This window comes from Peromyscus eremicus, chromosome X (genome assembly GCF_949786415.1).
Source record: "Peromyscus eremicus chromosome X, PerEre_H2_v1, whole genome shotgun sequence".
Taxonomy (NCBI): domain Eukaryota; kingdom Metazoa; phylum Chordata; class Mammalia; order Rodentia; family Cricetidae; genus Peromyscus; species Peromyscus eremicus.
Genome location: NC_081439.1, coordinates 49,327,677 through 49,344,825, shown reverse-complemented (window position 1 = coordinate 49,344,825; position 17,149 = coordinate 49,327,677). Strand labels below are relative to the sequence as shown.

Here is a 17,149-nt window from a genome sequence, read left to right as displayed (position 1 = left end):
TAGCTGAAGCAAATAACTTTTAAGTGACCAATGACAATGGCAAAATAAAATATGCCTTTATCCTAATAACTATTAGAAGACAAAATGCAAATGTTTAGAATCAATTCCTAAAAGGGAGATGGGATATGGCAGAGCAGCAAAATGCCACAGATTTGTTTTGGGTACTTGAGAGTACTATAGTTACATAGAAAAGAATACAGCTAAGATCTGAGCCACTGATGGACAGGGTAGCACACACCTATATCAAAGTTACTTAGGAGACTAAGGCAGGAAAACAGTGTGTTTGAGGTGCCAGACTCTCCTACATGGGAAGACAGTCTCAAACAAACAAACAAGAAAAATCCTGGTCATCATTCACACCATTTTAATTTGTGTATGTGCGTGTGTGCAAATGTGCACAGTGTACCTGCTTGTGTGTGCAAATGCACCGCGCGCGCACACACGTGTGTGTGTGTGTGTGTGTGTGTGTGTGTGTGTGTGTGTGTGGGCCGGAGGATAACATTAGTTGTCATCAGGTGTCATTTGCTCGTTTTGAAGAAGGGGTCTCGCCGGGCGGTGGTGGCGCACGCCTTTAATCTCAGCACTCGGGAGGCAGAGGCAGGAGGATCTCTGAGTTCAAGGCCCACCTTGGCTACAAAGTGAGTTCTAGGAAAGGTGTAAGGCCCTATCTCGAAAAACCAAAAAAAAAAAAAAAAGAAGAAGAAGAGGAGGAGGAGGAGGAGGAGGAGGAGGAGGAGGAGGAGGAGGAGGAGGAAAAAGAAGAAGGGGTCTCACTGGCCTGGAGCTCTCTTATTAGGTTAGGCTGGTTGTCTAGAGAGACCATGGAATCTACCTACCTCCACCTCCACAGGGCTGGGGTTACAAGGGCATGTCAGCATGCCTAACTCTTTTTATGTGGGTTCTAGGGTTCAAACTCAGATCCTCATGCTTGCAAGGCAAGCACTTTACTAAGCTATCTCCCCAGCCTGCATTTAAGACTTTAGGTTCCTGCTTTAAACACAATGTCCATTAATTTCTTTGGCTGTACACACCCCAAAATATGTACTGCATCACTACAGTACAAAAAATCCAAGGTAGAAAACACTTAACTGAGACCAGTAATTACACCTGACTCGAGGGCAGTGGCAGGCAGCACGCGCCTTTAATCCCAGCACCTGGGAGACAGAAGCAGACCGGTCTCTGGTCTACAGACATGAGTTCCAGGATAGCCAGAGCTGTTCCACAGAAAAACCCTGTCTCAAAAACCCAGAGAAAAGGTAACCCAACTTCCAACCAAGTCTCCCTTTATAAAGTGCCCCACCCCACCGAGTCCCCTTCAAACAGCCTTTTTCTGTGCCTTGCTTCCGGCACTTCGGTTTGTTTTGTATTTCAGTTGTATGCTTCATCCCCGCAACTATGTTATGAGTTGATATATAGTTAATTGTTCTGATAGTCAATGAAGAAAATATACTCAGCTTCAAGGCCCCCAAAGATTCCTGTTCCAACATTGCTTAACTCTTTGCTCTCAATTCAAAAACAAATTCATGGAGCTTAACTCACAGGTTAAGATCTGCTCCTGCAGAGAACCTGAATTCGGTTCCCAGAACCCACATGGCAACTCACAACCGATCGTAACTCCAGTTCCAGGGGATCTAACATCCTTTTCTTGCTTCTCTGGGCACCAGGCATGCAGACGGTGCAGACATACATGCAGAAAAAGCACTCATACTCATGTAAAATAGTAATAGTAGTAGTAAATTAATGAAAAGAAACCCTTCACCATATGATTAACATGCACAGTGAAAAATAAACACATGGAAATAAAAATAAGGGGGCTGGAGAGATGGCTCAGTGGTTGAGAGCACTGGCTGCTCTTCCAGAGGACCCACGTGGCAGCTCACAACTGTCTGTAACTCCAGTTCCGGGGATCCAACACCTTCACAAAGATATATGTGAAGGCAAAACACCAGTGCACATAAAATAAGAGTAAGTAATTTTTTAAAGTTTTTTTAAAAAAAGAAAATTAAAGTAAGAAAGGGAGTCCTCCTACAAGGAGGTCATCGACTAAAGGTTAAAACCATTGTTTTCCTGCTTTCCACTTATTCTCAACTGCAAATAGTCTTGAACCATGCTGTCCTTCTGCTGGGTTATAATTAGCATTTGACGAAATAGTTCATTGAAATGTACCTGTAGTTTTAAAAAAGTCCAAAGACCTCTAAAAACCATGAAATCCAACAAGGTGCTATGTGTGTGTGTGTGGGGGGGGGTTGTCATAATATGTCATCAGAGAAAAGGGTACTTCATATTATCAAATAATTTCTGAAATCTAAGTCTATCAAACCTTGATCTAATATGACTCCTACTATTTTTCTCTGAAAACTTATAGTAAACATCTAACATAGTGAACGTCAATTTTACTTTCTCTTGCTGAGGACAGCCATCAGGAGGAGTATGCTTTGCTGGGTAAATACATGAAAGAGCACTATGAAGTTCCTAGTCACTTTGAAAAAGGCAGCAGTGTAACAGACAAAACACAACTATAGACCCATAATGATGAATTATTTACTCATTTCGTTTTTATTTTATGTGTATGGGTAATTGCCTCCATGTATGTCTGTGTACCACTTGCATGGCCAGAAGATGTGGAGCACCTGGAATTGGAGTTACAGACAGTTATGAACTGTCATGAGGAAACTGAATCCCAGCCAGTGCTCTTGACCACTGAGGCATCTCTCTAGCCCCCAATGATGAGCTACTTAGAAATCTTTACTACCCAACTCCAAGAAGACTTGCATAAAAAAAATCTATGAATAGTTGTAAATGCCTTGGGTTTTATCATTTTTTTCTTCCTAGGGTCTTCAAATTACCACAAAATGTTGGTCTGTTTAATTTGTTCCAACTACAGTCCTGCATTAGGTTGAATTCTCTGAACAGAGAAAGGGGTTTCCCAGTGACACCAACCTTTGCTTTGGTGTGCATGCATGTCTGCAGACATCACAGCAACCCACGGAGGCTCCTAGAAGATCCTCCTCTAAAGTTACTACGCCCTAGGCTGTGCTTGCACCACACCCAATGAGCAGTAGATACTAATTTGCTCTCCCTTTTCATGATTCTTTCCAGAGACATGTACAGTTTTTTTTCTGATGTTTAATTTTTTTCCCATATAAAATTCTGGTGTGTGCTTGTTAAGGAGATTTTTAAACAGGTGAGAAGGCTTCCAAAGAAAGTATCAGAAGTGAAAATAAAAGTAGGTTTATTCTTTACAAGGCAATGCCAGGTGACATGTGATACTGATGCAGAATTTCCTTCTTAAGAGCTAGTCCAGCCAGCCCTGATGGTTGACACTTGTTATCAGAGCACTTGGGATGCCGAGGCGAGGACTGCTATGAGTTAGAGACTAAAGGCTGGGTCGGGTTGTTTGTTTGTTTGTTTGTTCGGTTTTTTTTTTTTTTTGGTTGTTGTATTGAGTGGTAGTGGGGACTGAACCTGGGGTCTTGCACATGCTACATAAGCACTCTACCAATGAACTATATCCCCAGCCCTTAATAAAAGAGCTAATTTAAATGGGCTCAAAGGGGACTAACTCCTTATAAACCACCAGTATAAAAATCAGTCTTGGGGTTGGAGAGTCTGCTCAGTGGTTAGAGCACTTGTTCTTGCAATGAACCCATATTCAATTCCCAGCACCCACATGGTGACTCACAATCATCTGTAACTCCAGCACCAGGGAATCCAACACCCTCTTCTGGCCTCATGGGCACTAGGCACACATGTGGGACACAGACATACATGCAAAGAAAACACTCATACACATAAAATAAATAAAATCAGTCTTAACATTGCACTGAAAGGCTATTTATATATACAATGAGGAGGGCTTATAATTTACTCTGTAATGTTACTCCTAAATCCTGATATTTACACATATATATGTATGTGTATTTGTGGTACTGAGGCCTTGTGCATACTAAGCTCACATTTTTCTCTTCCTTTTTTGCTACTAAACCACAACTCTAGTGAATTTATTTAAAGACATTTTGATGAGTGCATATTGTGGTACAAAATAACGGGCTTCATTATGACATTTTCATGCATGTATTTAATATACTTTGATTATAATTGCCTCTGTTACCTTCCATTTACATATGAGTATTTTCTTTTGAAATAATTGGAGTACAAATGAACTTGCTTTGATCTATGCTGCAGGTTTGTTAACATAAGAGGCCCAGTTTGCCTTTAGCTGGATATCTGAACACACAGGAGGCACAATGCCTTGTTCTGTACTGAGTCTGCTTTATCACAAAAAAGAGACCATTTCTACAGGCCACATGCAATCAGCTATGTGGCCACTAGGAGACTTGAAAAGTGACATATCCTTATGATGGTACAACCTCCTCTTTCTCTGCTACTCATCCACCAGATAGCACAGAGAATGTGTGGCCTATGACAACTCCCCAACACATTGGAGCCTCAAATGGGAGATGAACAAATAACACTAAAGATAAGAACAGAGCTAATGATTAAGTGTAAAATCAAGGGAGGGTATATGTCTCAATTATCCATTTTTTTTTTCTTGAGAGCATAATATATTCCATTGGAGTCCAGGGCTTTTTTCTTTCAAGACAGGGTTTTCTGCGTGTAGCCTTTGCTGCTGTGAAACTCCCTCTGTAGAGCAGGCTGACCTCAAACTCACAGAGATCTGTCCGCTCTGCCTCCCCAGTGCTGGGACTAAAGGTGCCACCACTGTCTGGCAAACCCAGGGCTTTTTTACATTACTTAATTACTTTATGTGTGTAGATGTTTTGTTTGCATATGTGCTTATGTACCACATATGTGCCTGGTGCCTTTGGAGGCCAGAAGAGGCAGATTCCCCAGGAACGGAGTGACAGACAGTTGTAAAGCCATCATGTGGGTGCTGGGAATCTAACCCAGGTCTTCTGGAAGAGGCAGATTCCCCAGGAACGGAGTGACAGACAGTTGTAAAGCCACCATGTGCTAACCCAGGTCTTCTGGAAGAGCAGCCAGTGCTCTTAACCACTGAGCCATCTCTCCAGACCCAAGTATTTTTAATTTTTTAATCACATTTATTTCGTGTGTGTGTGTTTGTGTGTGTGTGTTTGTGTTTGTGTGTGTGTGTGTGTGTGTGTGTGTGTGTGTGTGTGTAGAAGTTAGAGAACAACTTGTGGGTTTTCTCTTTCCACCATGTAGGTTCATCTCACTGACCTTGAATCCATTTATGGTACAACTGTTAAGACAATACACTTCACTCTGAGGAAACTATATATCGAACAAAATAGTATAAGGCTACATTGGGATGCATTTTAGTCACCATTTTTTGACCTATTGATAATAACCAAATACTCAGACATTCTACTAATCTTCCAAAAAGGAAACTTCAAAAGCTGAGTAGGAGATATGATTAAAAGCCAACAGAGAAAGCAATTAAAGGAATAAGGTTATTTAAGTATTTTACCAAACTTTAGAAGAATCACATATTTAAACCAAAAGGAAGATAATAAAAATGTTTCTCACCTTCTGAAAATGTTCCTTCCACAAATCTTCTACAACTATGTACCCTCGTAATCCCCAGTCATATAACTTCTCCCCGCTGACCTTGAAACACAAATAGAAAAGATTGATGAATGTTCCATTTGTGAATGATAAACAAGAGAATTTTTCTCCTGTCTACAAAAGTACTGCATTTGACTGCTGTGTGTGTGGGTGTGTAACTACTATAGGAAGTTGTGGGACACATCCATTAAACCTGCATAACATTCAATGGTAGAGCACTTGTCTAGGAAACATCCTGGCTTCAATCTCTATTAGCACAAAAGAAAAAGAAAAGAGAATGCTACCTCAGTTTGGTGGCTCACATCTATAATCTCAGCACCCAGGAGGCTGTGGCAGGTAGGTTGCTGCAAATTCAAGGCCAGCCTGAACAACAGAGTGAAATCCTGTCTCAAAAGCAAAAAAATTATAAACAGAAACAAGTAAAAAATAAAAATAAAAATAAATGAAAAACCAAAGATAGGAAAAAGGATAAGAAGAAAATAGTCTGGTTACATTTAGTTATCTCTTAAAATAGCTTGCTAAAAATTGTAAGTATATATATTTTTATGACTGGTGCTAATGATCAAACCTGGGGTATTATATATGTTACTGATACCTTCATCCCAGCTCCCAGAAGGTATATCTTCTAAACTAAATGTAGGAGACCACTGATGATATGGAGAATTCTTAAAATCATACAGAGGAGGAAACTTCTACCTAACCTATCTAGTACATTACAATCAACCAAGCCAAGTTAAGGTGAAAAAAAATCATTCATTCATTTTAAAGACTTAGATATAAAATATGTGAACCCAATGAAGATACATCCAATTTTCCTAGGCACAGCCATGATGAAGTCTTCTAATTACTATAGAGATTTTGTAGGTAGCATGATCCATAATCATCTTTCCAACATCCCATGAGTCCCTGGCCTTAGAGAGGTCATGACCTTAAAATGTATTTGCCTATCTTTAGCTATCTGGCTTGAATTACTAGAATTTGTGTGTGTGTGTGTGTGTTTCAGTGTCTTGCCTGTATGTATATAGCATATCACACACATGTCCAGTGCCTGTGGAGGTCAGAGGAAGTCAGAAGAGGGCATCAGATCATCTGGGATTGGAATTACAAACAGTTGTGAGCTGTCATGTGGGTGCTAGAAATCAAACCTGGGTCCTCTGCAAAAACAAGTGCTCACAGCCACTGAGTCAACTCTCCTGGAAACTTTTTTCCCAAGAGTGGGCCTTCAAAAAAATGCTTCTAGTAATTTGCATTCATTGGTTCTACTTATAACAAAGAATGCTGACTGCTCTACTCCATAATAATACTTCAAAACTGTTTTTATTTGGGGTGTGTGTGCTCTTATGCACACAGGCACATGTATGTCTGCCACATGCACACAGCTACACGTGGAGACCAAAAGAGGACATCAGATCCCTTGGACTGGCTGTGAATTGCCCTGATGTGGGTTCTGGGAATCAAACACTTCTTCTGGATAAGCAGTAACAGCTCTTAACCATGGGGCCATCTCTCCAGCTCTTAGATTTTTGTTTGTTTGTTTGTTTGTTTGTTTTGTTTTGTTTTTGAGGAGACAGGGTTTCTCTGTGTTGCCCTGGCTGTCCTGGAACTCACTTTGTAGACCAGGCTGGCCTCTAACTCAGAGCTCTGCTTTCCTCTGCCACCCGAGTGCTGGGATCAAAGGCGTGTGCTACCACTTAGAACTCTCTTCTTAATTTTTATAATTAATCTTTGTATAGTGCTGTTTTACAAAACACTTTCACATGAGTTATCCCTATCCTACAGAACAGTAAGGACAGGAAGACTGTAAGGATACACTCAAAGGCCACGACCTGTCTAAAATCCCAATGCTTGTAAAAAAGAGTGGTCTCGGCCTAGCAAATACCCTAACTGTCATCATAGAGCTTTTGTCCAGTGACTGATAGAGGCAGATATAGAGATCCACGGCCAGGCACCAGGCTGAGCTCAGGGAATCCAATTGATGAGAGAGAGGAGAGATACTGTAGGTGAGGGACATTGAGATCATGATGGGAGGACGTGCAGAGATGACCAGCCACACTAGTGGAAGCCTATGAACTGTGGACTGGTGGCTGTGGAGCCCTCATGGGACTGGACTAGGCCCTCCGGATACGGAAGACGGTTTTTTGGCTCGAGCTGTTTGGGGGGGCACCCAGGCAGGGAGATCGGGATCTGTCCCTGGTCTATGGGCAGGCTTCTGGGAATCCGGTACCTGTGGTGTGGCGCCTTGCACAGCCCTGGAGCAGTGGGAAGGGGCTTGGACCTGCCTAGGCTCAGTGTGCTGGGCTCTGCTGACTCCCCATGGAAGACCTCGATTTGGGAGATGTGGGGATGCGGGGTGGCTTGAGAAAGAGGCCTGGGGGTGGGAGGAGGGAGGGGGGTCTGTGGATAGCATGTGGAGTGAGTAGAAAATTTCTTAATAAAGAAAAATGAAAAAAAGAGTGGTCTCTGTAACATGCTGATTTCTGCATGTCATGTTCCTCAGTTTCTACCTACTGCTCTTAAAATATATGATATGCTAAGAGTCTTGGGATCCTTGTTAGATATGTTGAGCATTTACCACACAGGATACTGCCATTTTCGGTGTTTCACATTTCTAAAAGGAAAAGAACATTTTCCATCAATATGAGGGCATTGTATTTTCTTTTTTGTGGTTTGGGTATGGAACCTTACAAATGCTGGGCAAGTGCTCTACCACTGGGCTACTACTTCCCCTGCCCCAATCTGTGGGATTTGTATATTATTTTTAGCTATATACTACTGAACAGAACAGAATTTAAGCGGCTAAGTGGTCCATCCAAGTTTGAGGTTTCTAAAAAAGAAAACTGAAACTGTAAACAACATGATAAAAGATCGGAAAATCTCTCTCAAAATTGGTGCTCTTCTGGCTTGGTTTTCTTGTAGAAAAATATGCATGACATGATTTTTAAAAGAAAGTCAAAATTAACACAAAATTTACCATCTTAACCGTTTTAGGAGTATACTTCAGTGGCAGTAAGAATATCCTTATTACTCAACCGTCACCACTACCCACTTCCAGATCTTTTTCATTATGTCCTACTACCTTGGTGGTGGATACAGAAGATGTTTTGCAACAAATGGGAGGCACAGAAGGCAAAAAAGTGCCTCTCTCTGAGGACAACCACAGCTGCCTCACAACCAGCAGCCAGGCCCTGCCTACCATTTACTTCTGGTTTTTTTTTTTGTTTGTTTTTTTTTCGAGACAGGGTTTCTCTGTGTAGCTTTGCGCCTCTCCTGGAACTCACTTGGTAGCCCAGGCTGGCCTCGAACTCATAGAGATCTGCCTGGCTCTGCCTCCCGAGTGCTGGGATTAAAGGCGTGCGCCACCACCGCCCGGCCTACCATTTACTTCTGAAACTGTAGGAGACTAGAATGAGGTTTAGTTTTTTGGTTTTTTGTTGTTTTTTTTTTTCTTTTTTCTAGGCAAAGCAGACATTATTAATTCTTCCTGAGCTGGAGCAAGAGCAGTGACAGAATATTAACTTTCTGCTTCCAGGACTGTTACAAACAATCTCATAATCAAAACCATCAATTTCACTGCTGTGGCCACTAGATTCCCACCTATAACTGCAGCCCAGTCTGGGAATTGGGACTTCTATCATGAGGAATCCAAGGGACCCAGTGTTGAGTTGGCCTGATTCTGAAGACTGCACTGCTGCCTCTTCCTAGGACAGTATGTCCATGTGATAATAGAAGTTCTGCCCAGCAGTTCCCTATGTCCCTAAAACCTGTCTTCCTCTTGCCAGTTTGCCCAGGGTAAATCAGTGGTTCTCAAATATCATGGCATGTGAGTCACCTGGAAGCCCTGCTAAAACAGAGATAGCTAATCCACATCCTTACACTGCCTAATTCAATTAGTATGGGACGGAGCCTGAGAATTTACATCTCTGACAAGTTCCCAGGAACTTGCTAATCCTATTGATCTTAGGGCCATGCTTGGAGAACCTGTGATCTATCCTTCCCCAAGTTATCAGTCAACTATAGTCTATGTACTTGACATATCATCAAACTGAGGTCTGAAGGGTAAGAAAAGCACAGTTAACTAATTGAGAACCCCAAATAGGACCTTCATACCAGAGGAGAGCACACACCTCATGCTGCAATAAGGAAAGTGAGTATGGCACCAATACTAAGGAGAAAGCATGAAGGACAGAGCAGTCTGTGCAGTAAGGGCAGGCTGAAAGTGGCCTGTAATTATCAGCTTTGGACAATGAGTCTTTAGACTTCTGTCTAAGTATATAAATGGTATCTTAAATTTTCTTGGATTAATATTCAAATTAGCATGCATTCTCTGAACAGTAACATTACTGGAAGGAGGGCTGGTACTGAGGTAAATAGTGAGGAAAAACTTTTTTTTTTTTTTTTTTTTGGTTTTTTTGAGACAGGGTTTCTCTGTATAGTTTTGGTGCCTGTCCTGGATCTCACTCTGTAGACCAGGCTGGCCTCAAACTCACAGAGATCCACCTGGCTCTGCCTCCTGAGTGCTGGGATTAAAGGCCTGCACCACCACCGCCCGGTGTGAGGATACACTTTTAAGTTGGCTATGAAATAATTTTTAGTTTGGTGTAATAAGAACTGCAAAATAAAATAAATCAGGAGAGCTATCAGTCACACAAAAGCAGGACTGAGGGACATACTTGCTTACTGGGTCTGACTTACCTGGGCAAAGGCAATGGCTTGTTGTGGGTAATAGATAGAGGCACCTAATCCCATGAAAAAAGGAGGATACACCAGCTTCTTTAGTTTTGAACCTGATCAATAAAAAGTTGGACATTATCAGATGATATCATTACTCTCACAATTTACTTTATACTTTTAATGCCAAACAAGGTATCTTTGACTCTGCTGTGGATATCGCTCTGTATAAATAAAATGCTGATTGGCCAGTTGCCAGGCAGGAAGTATAGGTGGGACAAGCAGAGAAGAGAATTCTGGGAACAGGAAGGCTGAGTCAGGAGACATTGCCAGCTGCTGCCATGAGTACCAACATGTAAGATACTGGTAAGCTACGAGCCATGTGGCAAGGTACAGATTTATAGAAATGGGTTAATTTAAGAAGTAAGAACTGGATAGCAAGAAGCCTGAGCCATTAGACCAAACAGTTTAAATAACATAAGCGTCTGTGTGTTTATTTTATAAGTGGGCTGTTGGATTGCCGGGGCTTGGCGGGACCCAGAGAGAAAACTCCAGCTACATGACTCTAAATTGAAATATTACTTAATAGTACATACAATAAAACGAATTGCTACTTCTTTACAGCTTTGTGATATAATTATACATTTCACCCATTTAAAGTACAAAATACAATGACTTAGCATATTCACAAAGCTCTGTAACCATCATCACAATCAACTCCGTTATTCTCAAAAGAAACCCCCACCTTTGATGGTAAAACATATCCTTAGCATGCACAAGGCCCTGAAATTCCCAGCACCAAGAAATGAAGAAAGGAAGGTAGGAAGATAGGAAGGTAGGTAGGTAGGTAGGTACGAAGGAAGGAAGGAAGGAAGGAAGGAAGGAAGGAAGGAAGGAAGATAGGAAGGTAGGTAGGTATGAAGGAAGGAAGGAAGGATGGAAGGAAAGAAGGAAGGAAGGAAGGAAGGAAGGAAGGAAGGAAGGAAGGAAGGAAGGAAGGAAGATAGGAAGGTAGGTAGGTATGAAGGAAGGAAGGAAGGATGGAAGGAAAGAAGGAAGGAAGGAAGGAAGGAAGGAAGGAAGGAAGGAAGATAGGAAGGTAGGTAGGTATGAAGGAAGGAAGGAAGGAAGGAAGGAAGGAAGGAAGGAAGGAAGGAAGGAAGGAAGGAAGGGGAAGGAAGGAAGGAAGGAAGGAAGGAAGGAAGGAAGGAAGATAGGAAGGTAGGTAGGTATGAAGGAAGGAAGGAAGGATGGAAGGAAAGAAGGAAGGAAGGAAGGAAGGAAGGAAGGAAGGAAGGAAGGAAGATAGGAAGGTAGGTAGGTATGAAGGAAGGAAGGAAGGAAGGAAGGAAGGAAGGAAGGAAGGAAGGAAGGAAGGGGAAGGAAGGAAGGAAGGAAGGAAGGAAGGAAGGAAGGAAGGAAGGAAGGAAGGGGAAGGAAGGAAGGAAGGCAGCTCAGCCAGCCAGCCAGCCACATCCTCCATCAATAACAACCACATAAGGCTGAGGCTGAGAGAAACCTATTTTCAATCTCTATGTATTTGCCTACTCTGGCAATTTTATACACATGGAATCATACAAAGTGTGATCCTTTGGGACTGACTTCCTTCAGTCAACAAATATTTCAATAGAGCCACCATTTATTAATTATTAAGGTGTCAGGTGGTGGTGACATATGCATGCCTTTAACTCCAGCAGTCAGGAGGCACAAGTAGGTGGATCTCTGTGAGTTTGAGGTCAGCCTGATCTACACAGTGAGTTCCAGGACAGCCAGAGCTACACAGAGAAACCTTGTCTCAAAAATAATCAAAAATATTAATTATTAAGGCAATGTAGTCTAAGTTGGCCTACAGGTATGTACTCCTTTGCCTTTTTTCCAGGTTTTATTTGTTTGATTGTGTGGCTTTGCTTTTCTGGCTTCATTTTGCTTTTTGAGATGGTCTCACTATGTAGCCCAGACTAGTCTTGAACTTGTTATTTTTCTGCCTCTGTCTCCTATGTAGTAGGATTACAGGTGTGGGATTACAGTGTTGGGACTACCAGCATGCCCAACTTGAGAACGTTTCTAAGGAAACAAATTTAAAAAATAATAATAATAGTAATTTTGTTTCTAGGGTTTGATTTTTTAAAAGCAAACTGACCACTTTCGTATTTAAATACAAAAGACAATTGTTCCTTTCCTCTCCTTCCTGAGATTTCATTAAAACAGCAGTAAGAAAATAAAATACAGATCAGAAACCCCGTAAGGAAGAGAAAATGTATAGAGGGGCCACTGGCATATAAATCATGCAGGTTGGGGATGTAGGTCAGTGGTAGACTACTTGCTTAGCTTAAGTAAAGCCCTGTGTTTCATTCCCAGCACCACAAAAAAAGTATCACCTGCTAGGACTATAGCACAGTTGGTAGAGCATTTGCCTGGCACGTATGAGGCCCCAGGTTGTTCCCCAGTACTACACACACACACACACACACACACACACACACACACACACACACACCAATTAAAAAAAAGAGTATGGACAGAAATGAAAGACCAGTTGGCATTGTCTGGATGTGTGGCAAAGGAGAGAGCAGATCTTCCCAAGGCACAGATGGCAATGACTATGGGCAATAGAGAGAGCAACCAGGAAGCAAGACAGGAAGATAAATACAAGTCCTGTCCATGGAGTGGGTGACTCCTTTCTTCCCTCCATGCCATCCCAGTGCAAACCTGCTCCTGGAAGTCGTGACAGGCCAATTTCAAAAGCAGGGCAAAGTCTCACTAAGAAAAAAATCATTAATTTTATGCTGAGAACCAATACTACACACACACACACACACACACACACACACCAGTGTTAGTGCTTAAGACCTCCACACAAAGGCAGCTCCCATCATCCAGCTTGCCCTAACATAGAACCTGCCTACCAGCAAGCCATATCTATACACAGAGTTCTTACTAGCATTTCAATTGCCTCATTCAGAAACATGACTGGACAACCAGGGATCAGCAGACATTGGAGGAGAGCCTGCAACATAAAAGAGAAAGACCAAGACAAGCAAGAAGAAAATCAAATGACTCAACAGGAAACAGAACTGTAAAAACAAAACTAAACCTGTTAAGTGTCATCGAATCAACAGAAGCTACTACACTAGAAGAAAACAGTTCAACATAAAAACGAACAGCCACAGAAAAAGACCTCATGGAAATGACCAAAGGAAAATATTCAAAAAATGAAAAAAATAAGCAAGAAAACATAAGACACACTATGGCCATGTAGAAAGAACTCAATTCTTAATTAAAAGCATTCAGGAAGGAAAAAGAAAGCAAATCCTCAAAGAAAAAGCAGATACCTATCACTCTGGAGCTAAAGAAGGCACACTACAAGGGCTAAAAGTATCTGCGTGTAGTCACCATGCCATACAAATTCAGAACATTGAAGATCTTCAAATTGTCCAAGAATTTAAAAAAAGGAGAAGCAACAAGTATCCAGACTGGCTATCCATTCTGCCATCTGCAATGCCAGATGCTAGTTTGGATGGAAAAGAACTCCAAGCTATCCAAACTGTCAGTATAAGGAATAGATATATAAGGTATTGGCAAGTTTGCCTCTCATAATTTTTTTAAAAGCAACTTAAGCATGTAGTTCACCAACATGGCTTGAACACACCATGAAGAAGGTGACATAAAAGCCCAGAAAATAGGGCTCAATAGTGGATCTGAGAAGTCCAGGCCAGGTTACAGGGTGATACAGAACTAGGCAGATACTAAGTTTGGAGAACCTAGCAACGAGGTGAAAACAAATGGTAGAGGATGAAAGAGGAAAATGTGCAGGACTTTATTTCTCAGCGGAACCAAGGAGGGCACCAGTGCAGTGTTCAGCCTCTGCCTCTAAAAACACTTTCTGCACAAAGAGGGAAGCCTTAGAGCAACCGCTATAAATCTCTGCTTCTCTTTTATGGTGGTCAGATTACAGAGTTCTTTGTTGGGATATTTCTATTTGGAATTTTTGTTTGTTGTGTTTTGTTTGAGAATCTCAGTCTGTAGGCCAGGCTGGCCTGGAACTCACTATGTAGCCCAGACTGGTCTTAAGGCAAGCTTCTTGCCTCAGCCTCCTGAAAGCTAGAATTATAGGTATGAACCATCACACTAAGCTTCTAATTGGATTTTTTGTAATATCTGCATTTTATGCCATAAACATTTATTTTACAACTAGTAAAATTCCAGATCTATCATAAAAATAATTTCTTCCTAAAGAAACCTTTTACCACCATTTTGTGATACAGCAGTAAAATAGAGTAATATTTTCTTGTCTTGGGGTAGAGCCTAGGGCCTCAAGCACACTAGGCAAGCATTCTGCCAGAGGTATCTGGCCCAGCCCTACAGTAATATTTGGGGATACTTACGATGTTCTTTAATTGTAAGCATTTGTAAAGTCTCTATATCATCACTAACTGAAGATGTGACAGCTGAAGAAGTTAAAAAACTAGTAAATCACTGTCCTACTTGCTGTGATTAATAGGCTGATCCTAATAGTTCCAACATTTACAGTTTGACAGGTGTGAAAGACTTTGTTCACTCTTTCTATACCAAAGAGCAATAGATATTTGAACAAGCAGATGTGCTTATTAATTATAACTAATTTCTTTTTCTTACCAAGAATATACAATTTCTATGTATGTTTAACATCAAATATAATGGTGTGAACAAGGAAATGAATTATATGTTAAGAAGTCCACATTTAGGAACCAATTAATCAGAAAACAAGTAAATATAGATAAAGAACCTAACATATATCCCATCTCTCCCATATAAACTGACTGGGGAATAAACCTACAAAATTGCACCTACCTCTAGCAAAAAGGAGTCCAATAAAACCAGCAAAACCAATAACACCAAGTCTTGGGAAAAATCCAGGAGGTGCACTTTGGAGATAATCATAGTTGTCTACAATAGAATCAGATTGGGAAATAACTCCATAAATTACTCATTAAACCCAAAGCAAAAACCTCATACATAACTAGACACACAGTACCAAATGTTTCCCAACCACCCATCCTTTGCTTTCTGCTAACGGACATTTGTTTTTTGGTTTCTTAGGTCTGGTTTCATTTAGTACGGAGAGGCTTTGAACTCATGATCATCCCACCTCACCTCCCAAGTGTTCGGATTGGAGGTGTGTGTCAGCAAGACCAGCTCACACTTTTTTAAAGATAGTCTGGCTATGTGGCCCACGCTGAATTTAAACTTGCATTATATCCCAAACAGGCTTGGAACTGGCAAACCTGCTTCACCTTCTGAGGGATGGGATTCTGGATACACACCACCAGGGCCAACTGTGTGTGTCAATATGCTTCTTTTCAATACATTCTTTCAGGAACCAAACACATTCAACTCAGAAAAGCAAGCATCCTTTGCCATCTGAACTTTTTATTTGAACTCAAGAACAATATATTTGGATAATGAAGGAAAATTTGTGATGGCTAGGTTCTGGTCAACTTGACACAAGCCAAGGGTCATCTGGCAAGAGGAACTTCAATTGAAAAAAGGACTCTCTCAGAATGGCTTGTAGGCAAGTCTATAGGGCATTTTCTTGATTAATGGCTGATGATATGGGAAGGCCCATCTCACTGGGGGTGGGGCCACCCATAGGAAAGTGGTCCTGACTGCTATAAGAAAGCAAACTGAATGAGAACCCTTGGACCACTCAGCCCTAAATGGGAAGTCTCTATCAAATCCCTCCCCTCGAGGCTCAGGGACCCCACGGAAGAGGAGGCAGAAAGAGCCTAAGAGCCAGAGGGGTTGGAAGACACCAAGAAAACAAGGTCCTCTAAATCAACATGAGCAAAGCTCACATGAACTCACAGAGACTGAAGCAGCATGCACAGGGCCTGGCCAGGTCTGCACCAGGTCCTTTGCTTATATATTACAGCTTCCAGTTTAGTTTATAGGATTCCTAAGTATGCAAACAAGTGAGTCTCTGATTCTTGTGCCTTCTCTGGGACTCTTTTCCTTCTGTTTGTTTTGTCAAACTCCAATGTGTTAGTTTTTGTTTTATCTTATTATATTATATTATAATATTATCTCTTAGAAGTCTGTTTGTTTTCTAATTAAAGACAGAAAGGGAGTGGATCCAGTGGGGAGGGGATGTGGGGATAAACTGGGAGAAGAGGGAGGGGAAACTGTAATCAGGATATACTATGTGACAAAAATCTATTTTCAACAAAAGAAAAAAATAAAATAAAATTGTCTTAGTGTGAAAAAGAAAAGAAAGTAGGCTGAGCAAGCCATGGGGAGCAAGCCAGTAAGTAGCACTCCTCCATGGTCTCTGCTTCCGTTCCTGCCCTGACTTCCCTCCATAATGGGCTATAGACTGTAACCTGGAATAAACCCTTTCCTCCCCAACTTGCTTTGGTCATGGTATTTGTCACAGCAATAAAAAGCAAATTAGAACAAAAGTGATGCTGGAAATAAATAGCCACTCTTGGTGGTGACAGAATTTAATAACTTAAAAATAAATACACCAGTGAGCCTACTCATAAAATCAATAATACAACACATGACCTTATTTGTCATGCCTAAGTATGTCTTAGGACTGGGATTTGCATGATGTCTCCTCTCCTCTCCTCTCTATGGAGCCAGCCAGTCTCCCAGCGAATTAGAGCCTGCTTAGGCACTGTCTCCTCTGGAAAGCTCATCCTAAGCTCATCAGCATAGAGCCTGCCTCCTTCTCTGAAGTACATCAGATGTTAGTCTCTGAAGTACCACCCTTGCTATCTCATCCTAGGGTACCCTGTACTTCACACTCATGTGTGTAGATTCTCCCCACACACAATATATGTTCCTTCATGGTGGATTGCTTAGACATGTTTTAAGACTGCACCTGAAGCCAAAGCCTAGCTTCTTCTGGCTACATGCCTTAACTGTGACTGCTGGAAAATGGACTCACTGT

At 41.5% G+C, this 17,149-nt stretch overlaps 1 protein-coding gene across 3 annotated transcripts in view; it reads right to left on the bottom strand.

The window, feature by feature from the left end:
* Apoo (apolipoprotein O) overlaps window positions 1-17,149 on the bottom strand; it is a 56,246-nt gene that overhangs the window by 16,727 nt on the left and 22,370 nt on the right. For all 3 annotated transcript variants that reach the window (XM_059250416.1, XM_059250419.1, XM_059250418.1), the window contains exons 5-7: window positions 15,049-15,144; window positions 10,243-10,334; window positions 5,512-5,592 (exon numbers count right to left, since the gene is read on the bottom strand). In XM_059250416.1, the coding sequence (XP_059106399.1) occupies window positions 5,512-5,592; window positions 10,243-10,334; window positions 15,049-15,144 (269 nt within the window). The remainder of the gene's footprint in view (window positions 1-5,511; window positions 5,593-10,242; window positions 10,335-15,048; window positions 15,145-17,149) is intronic.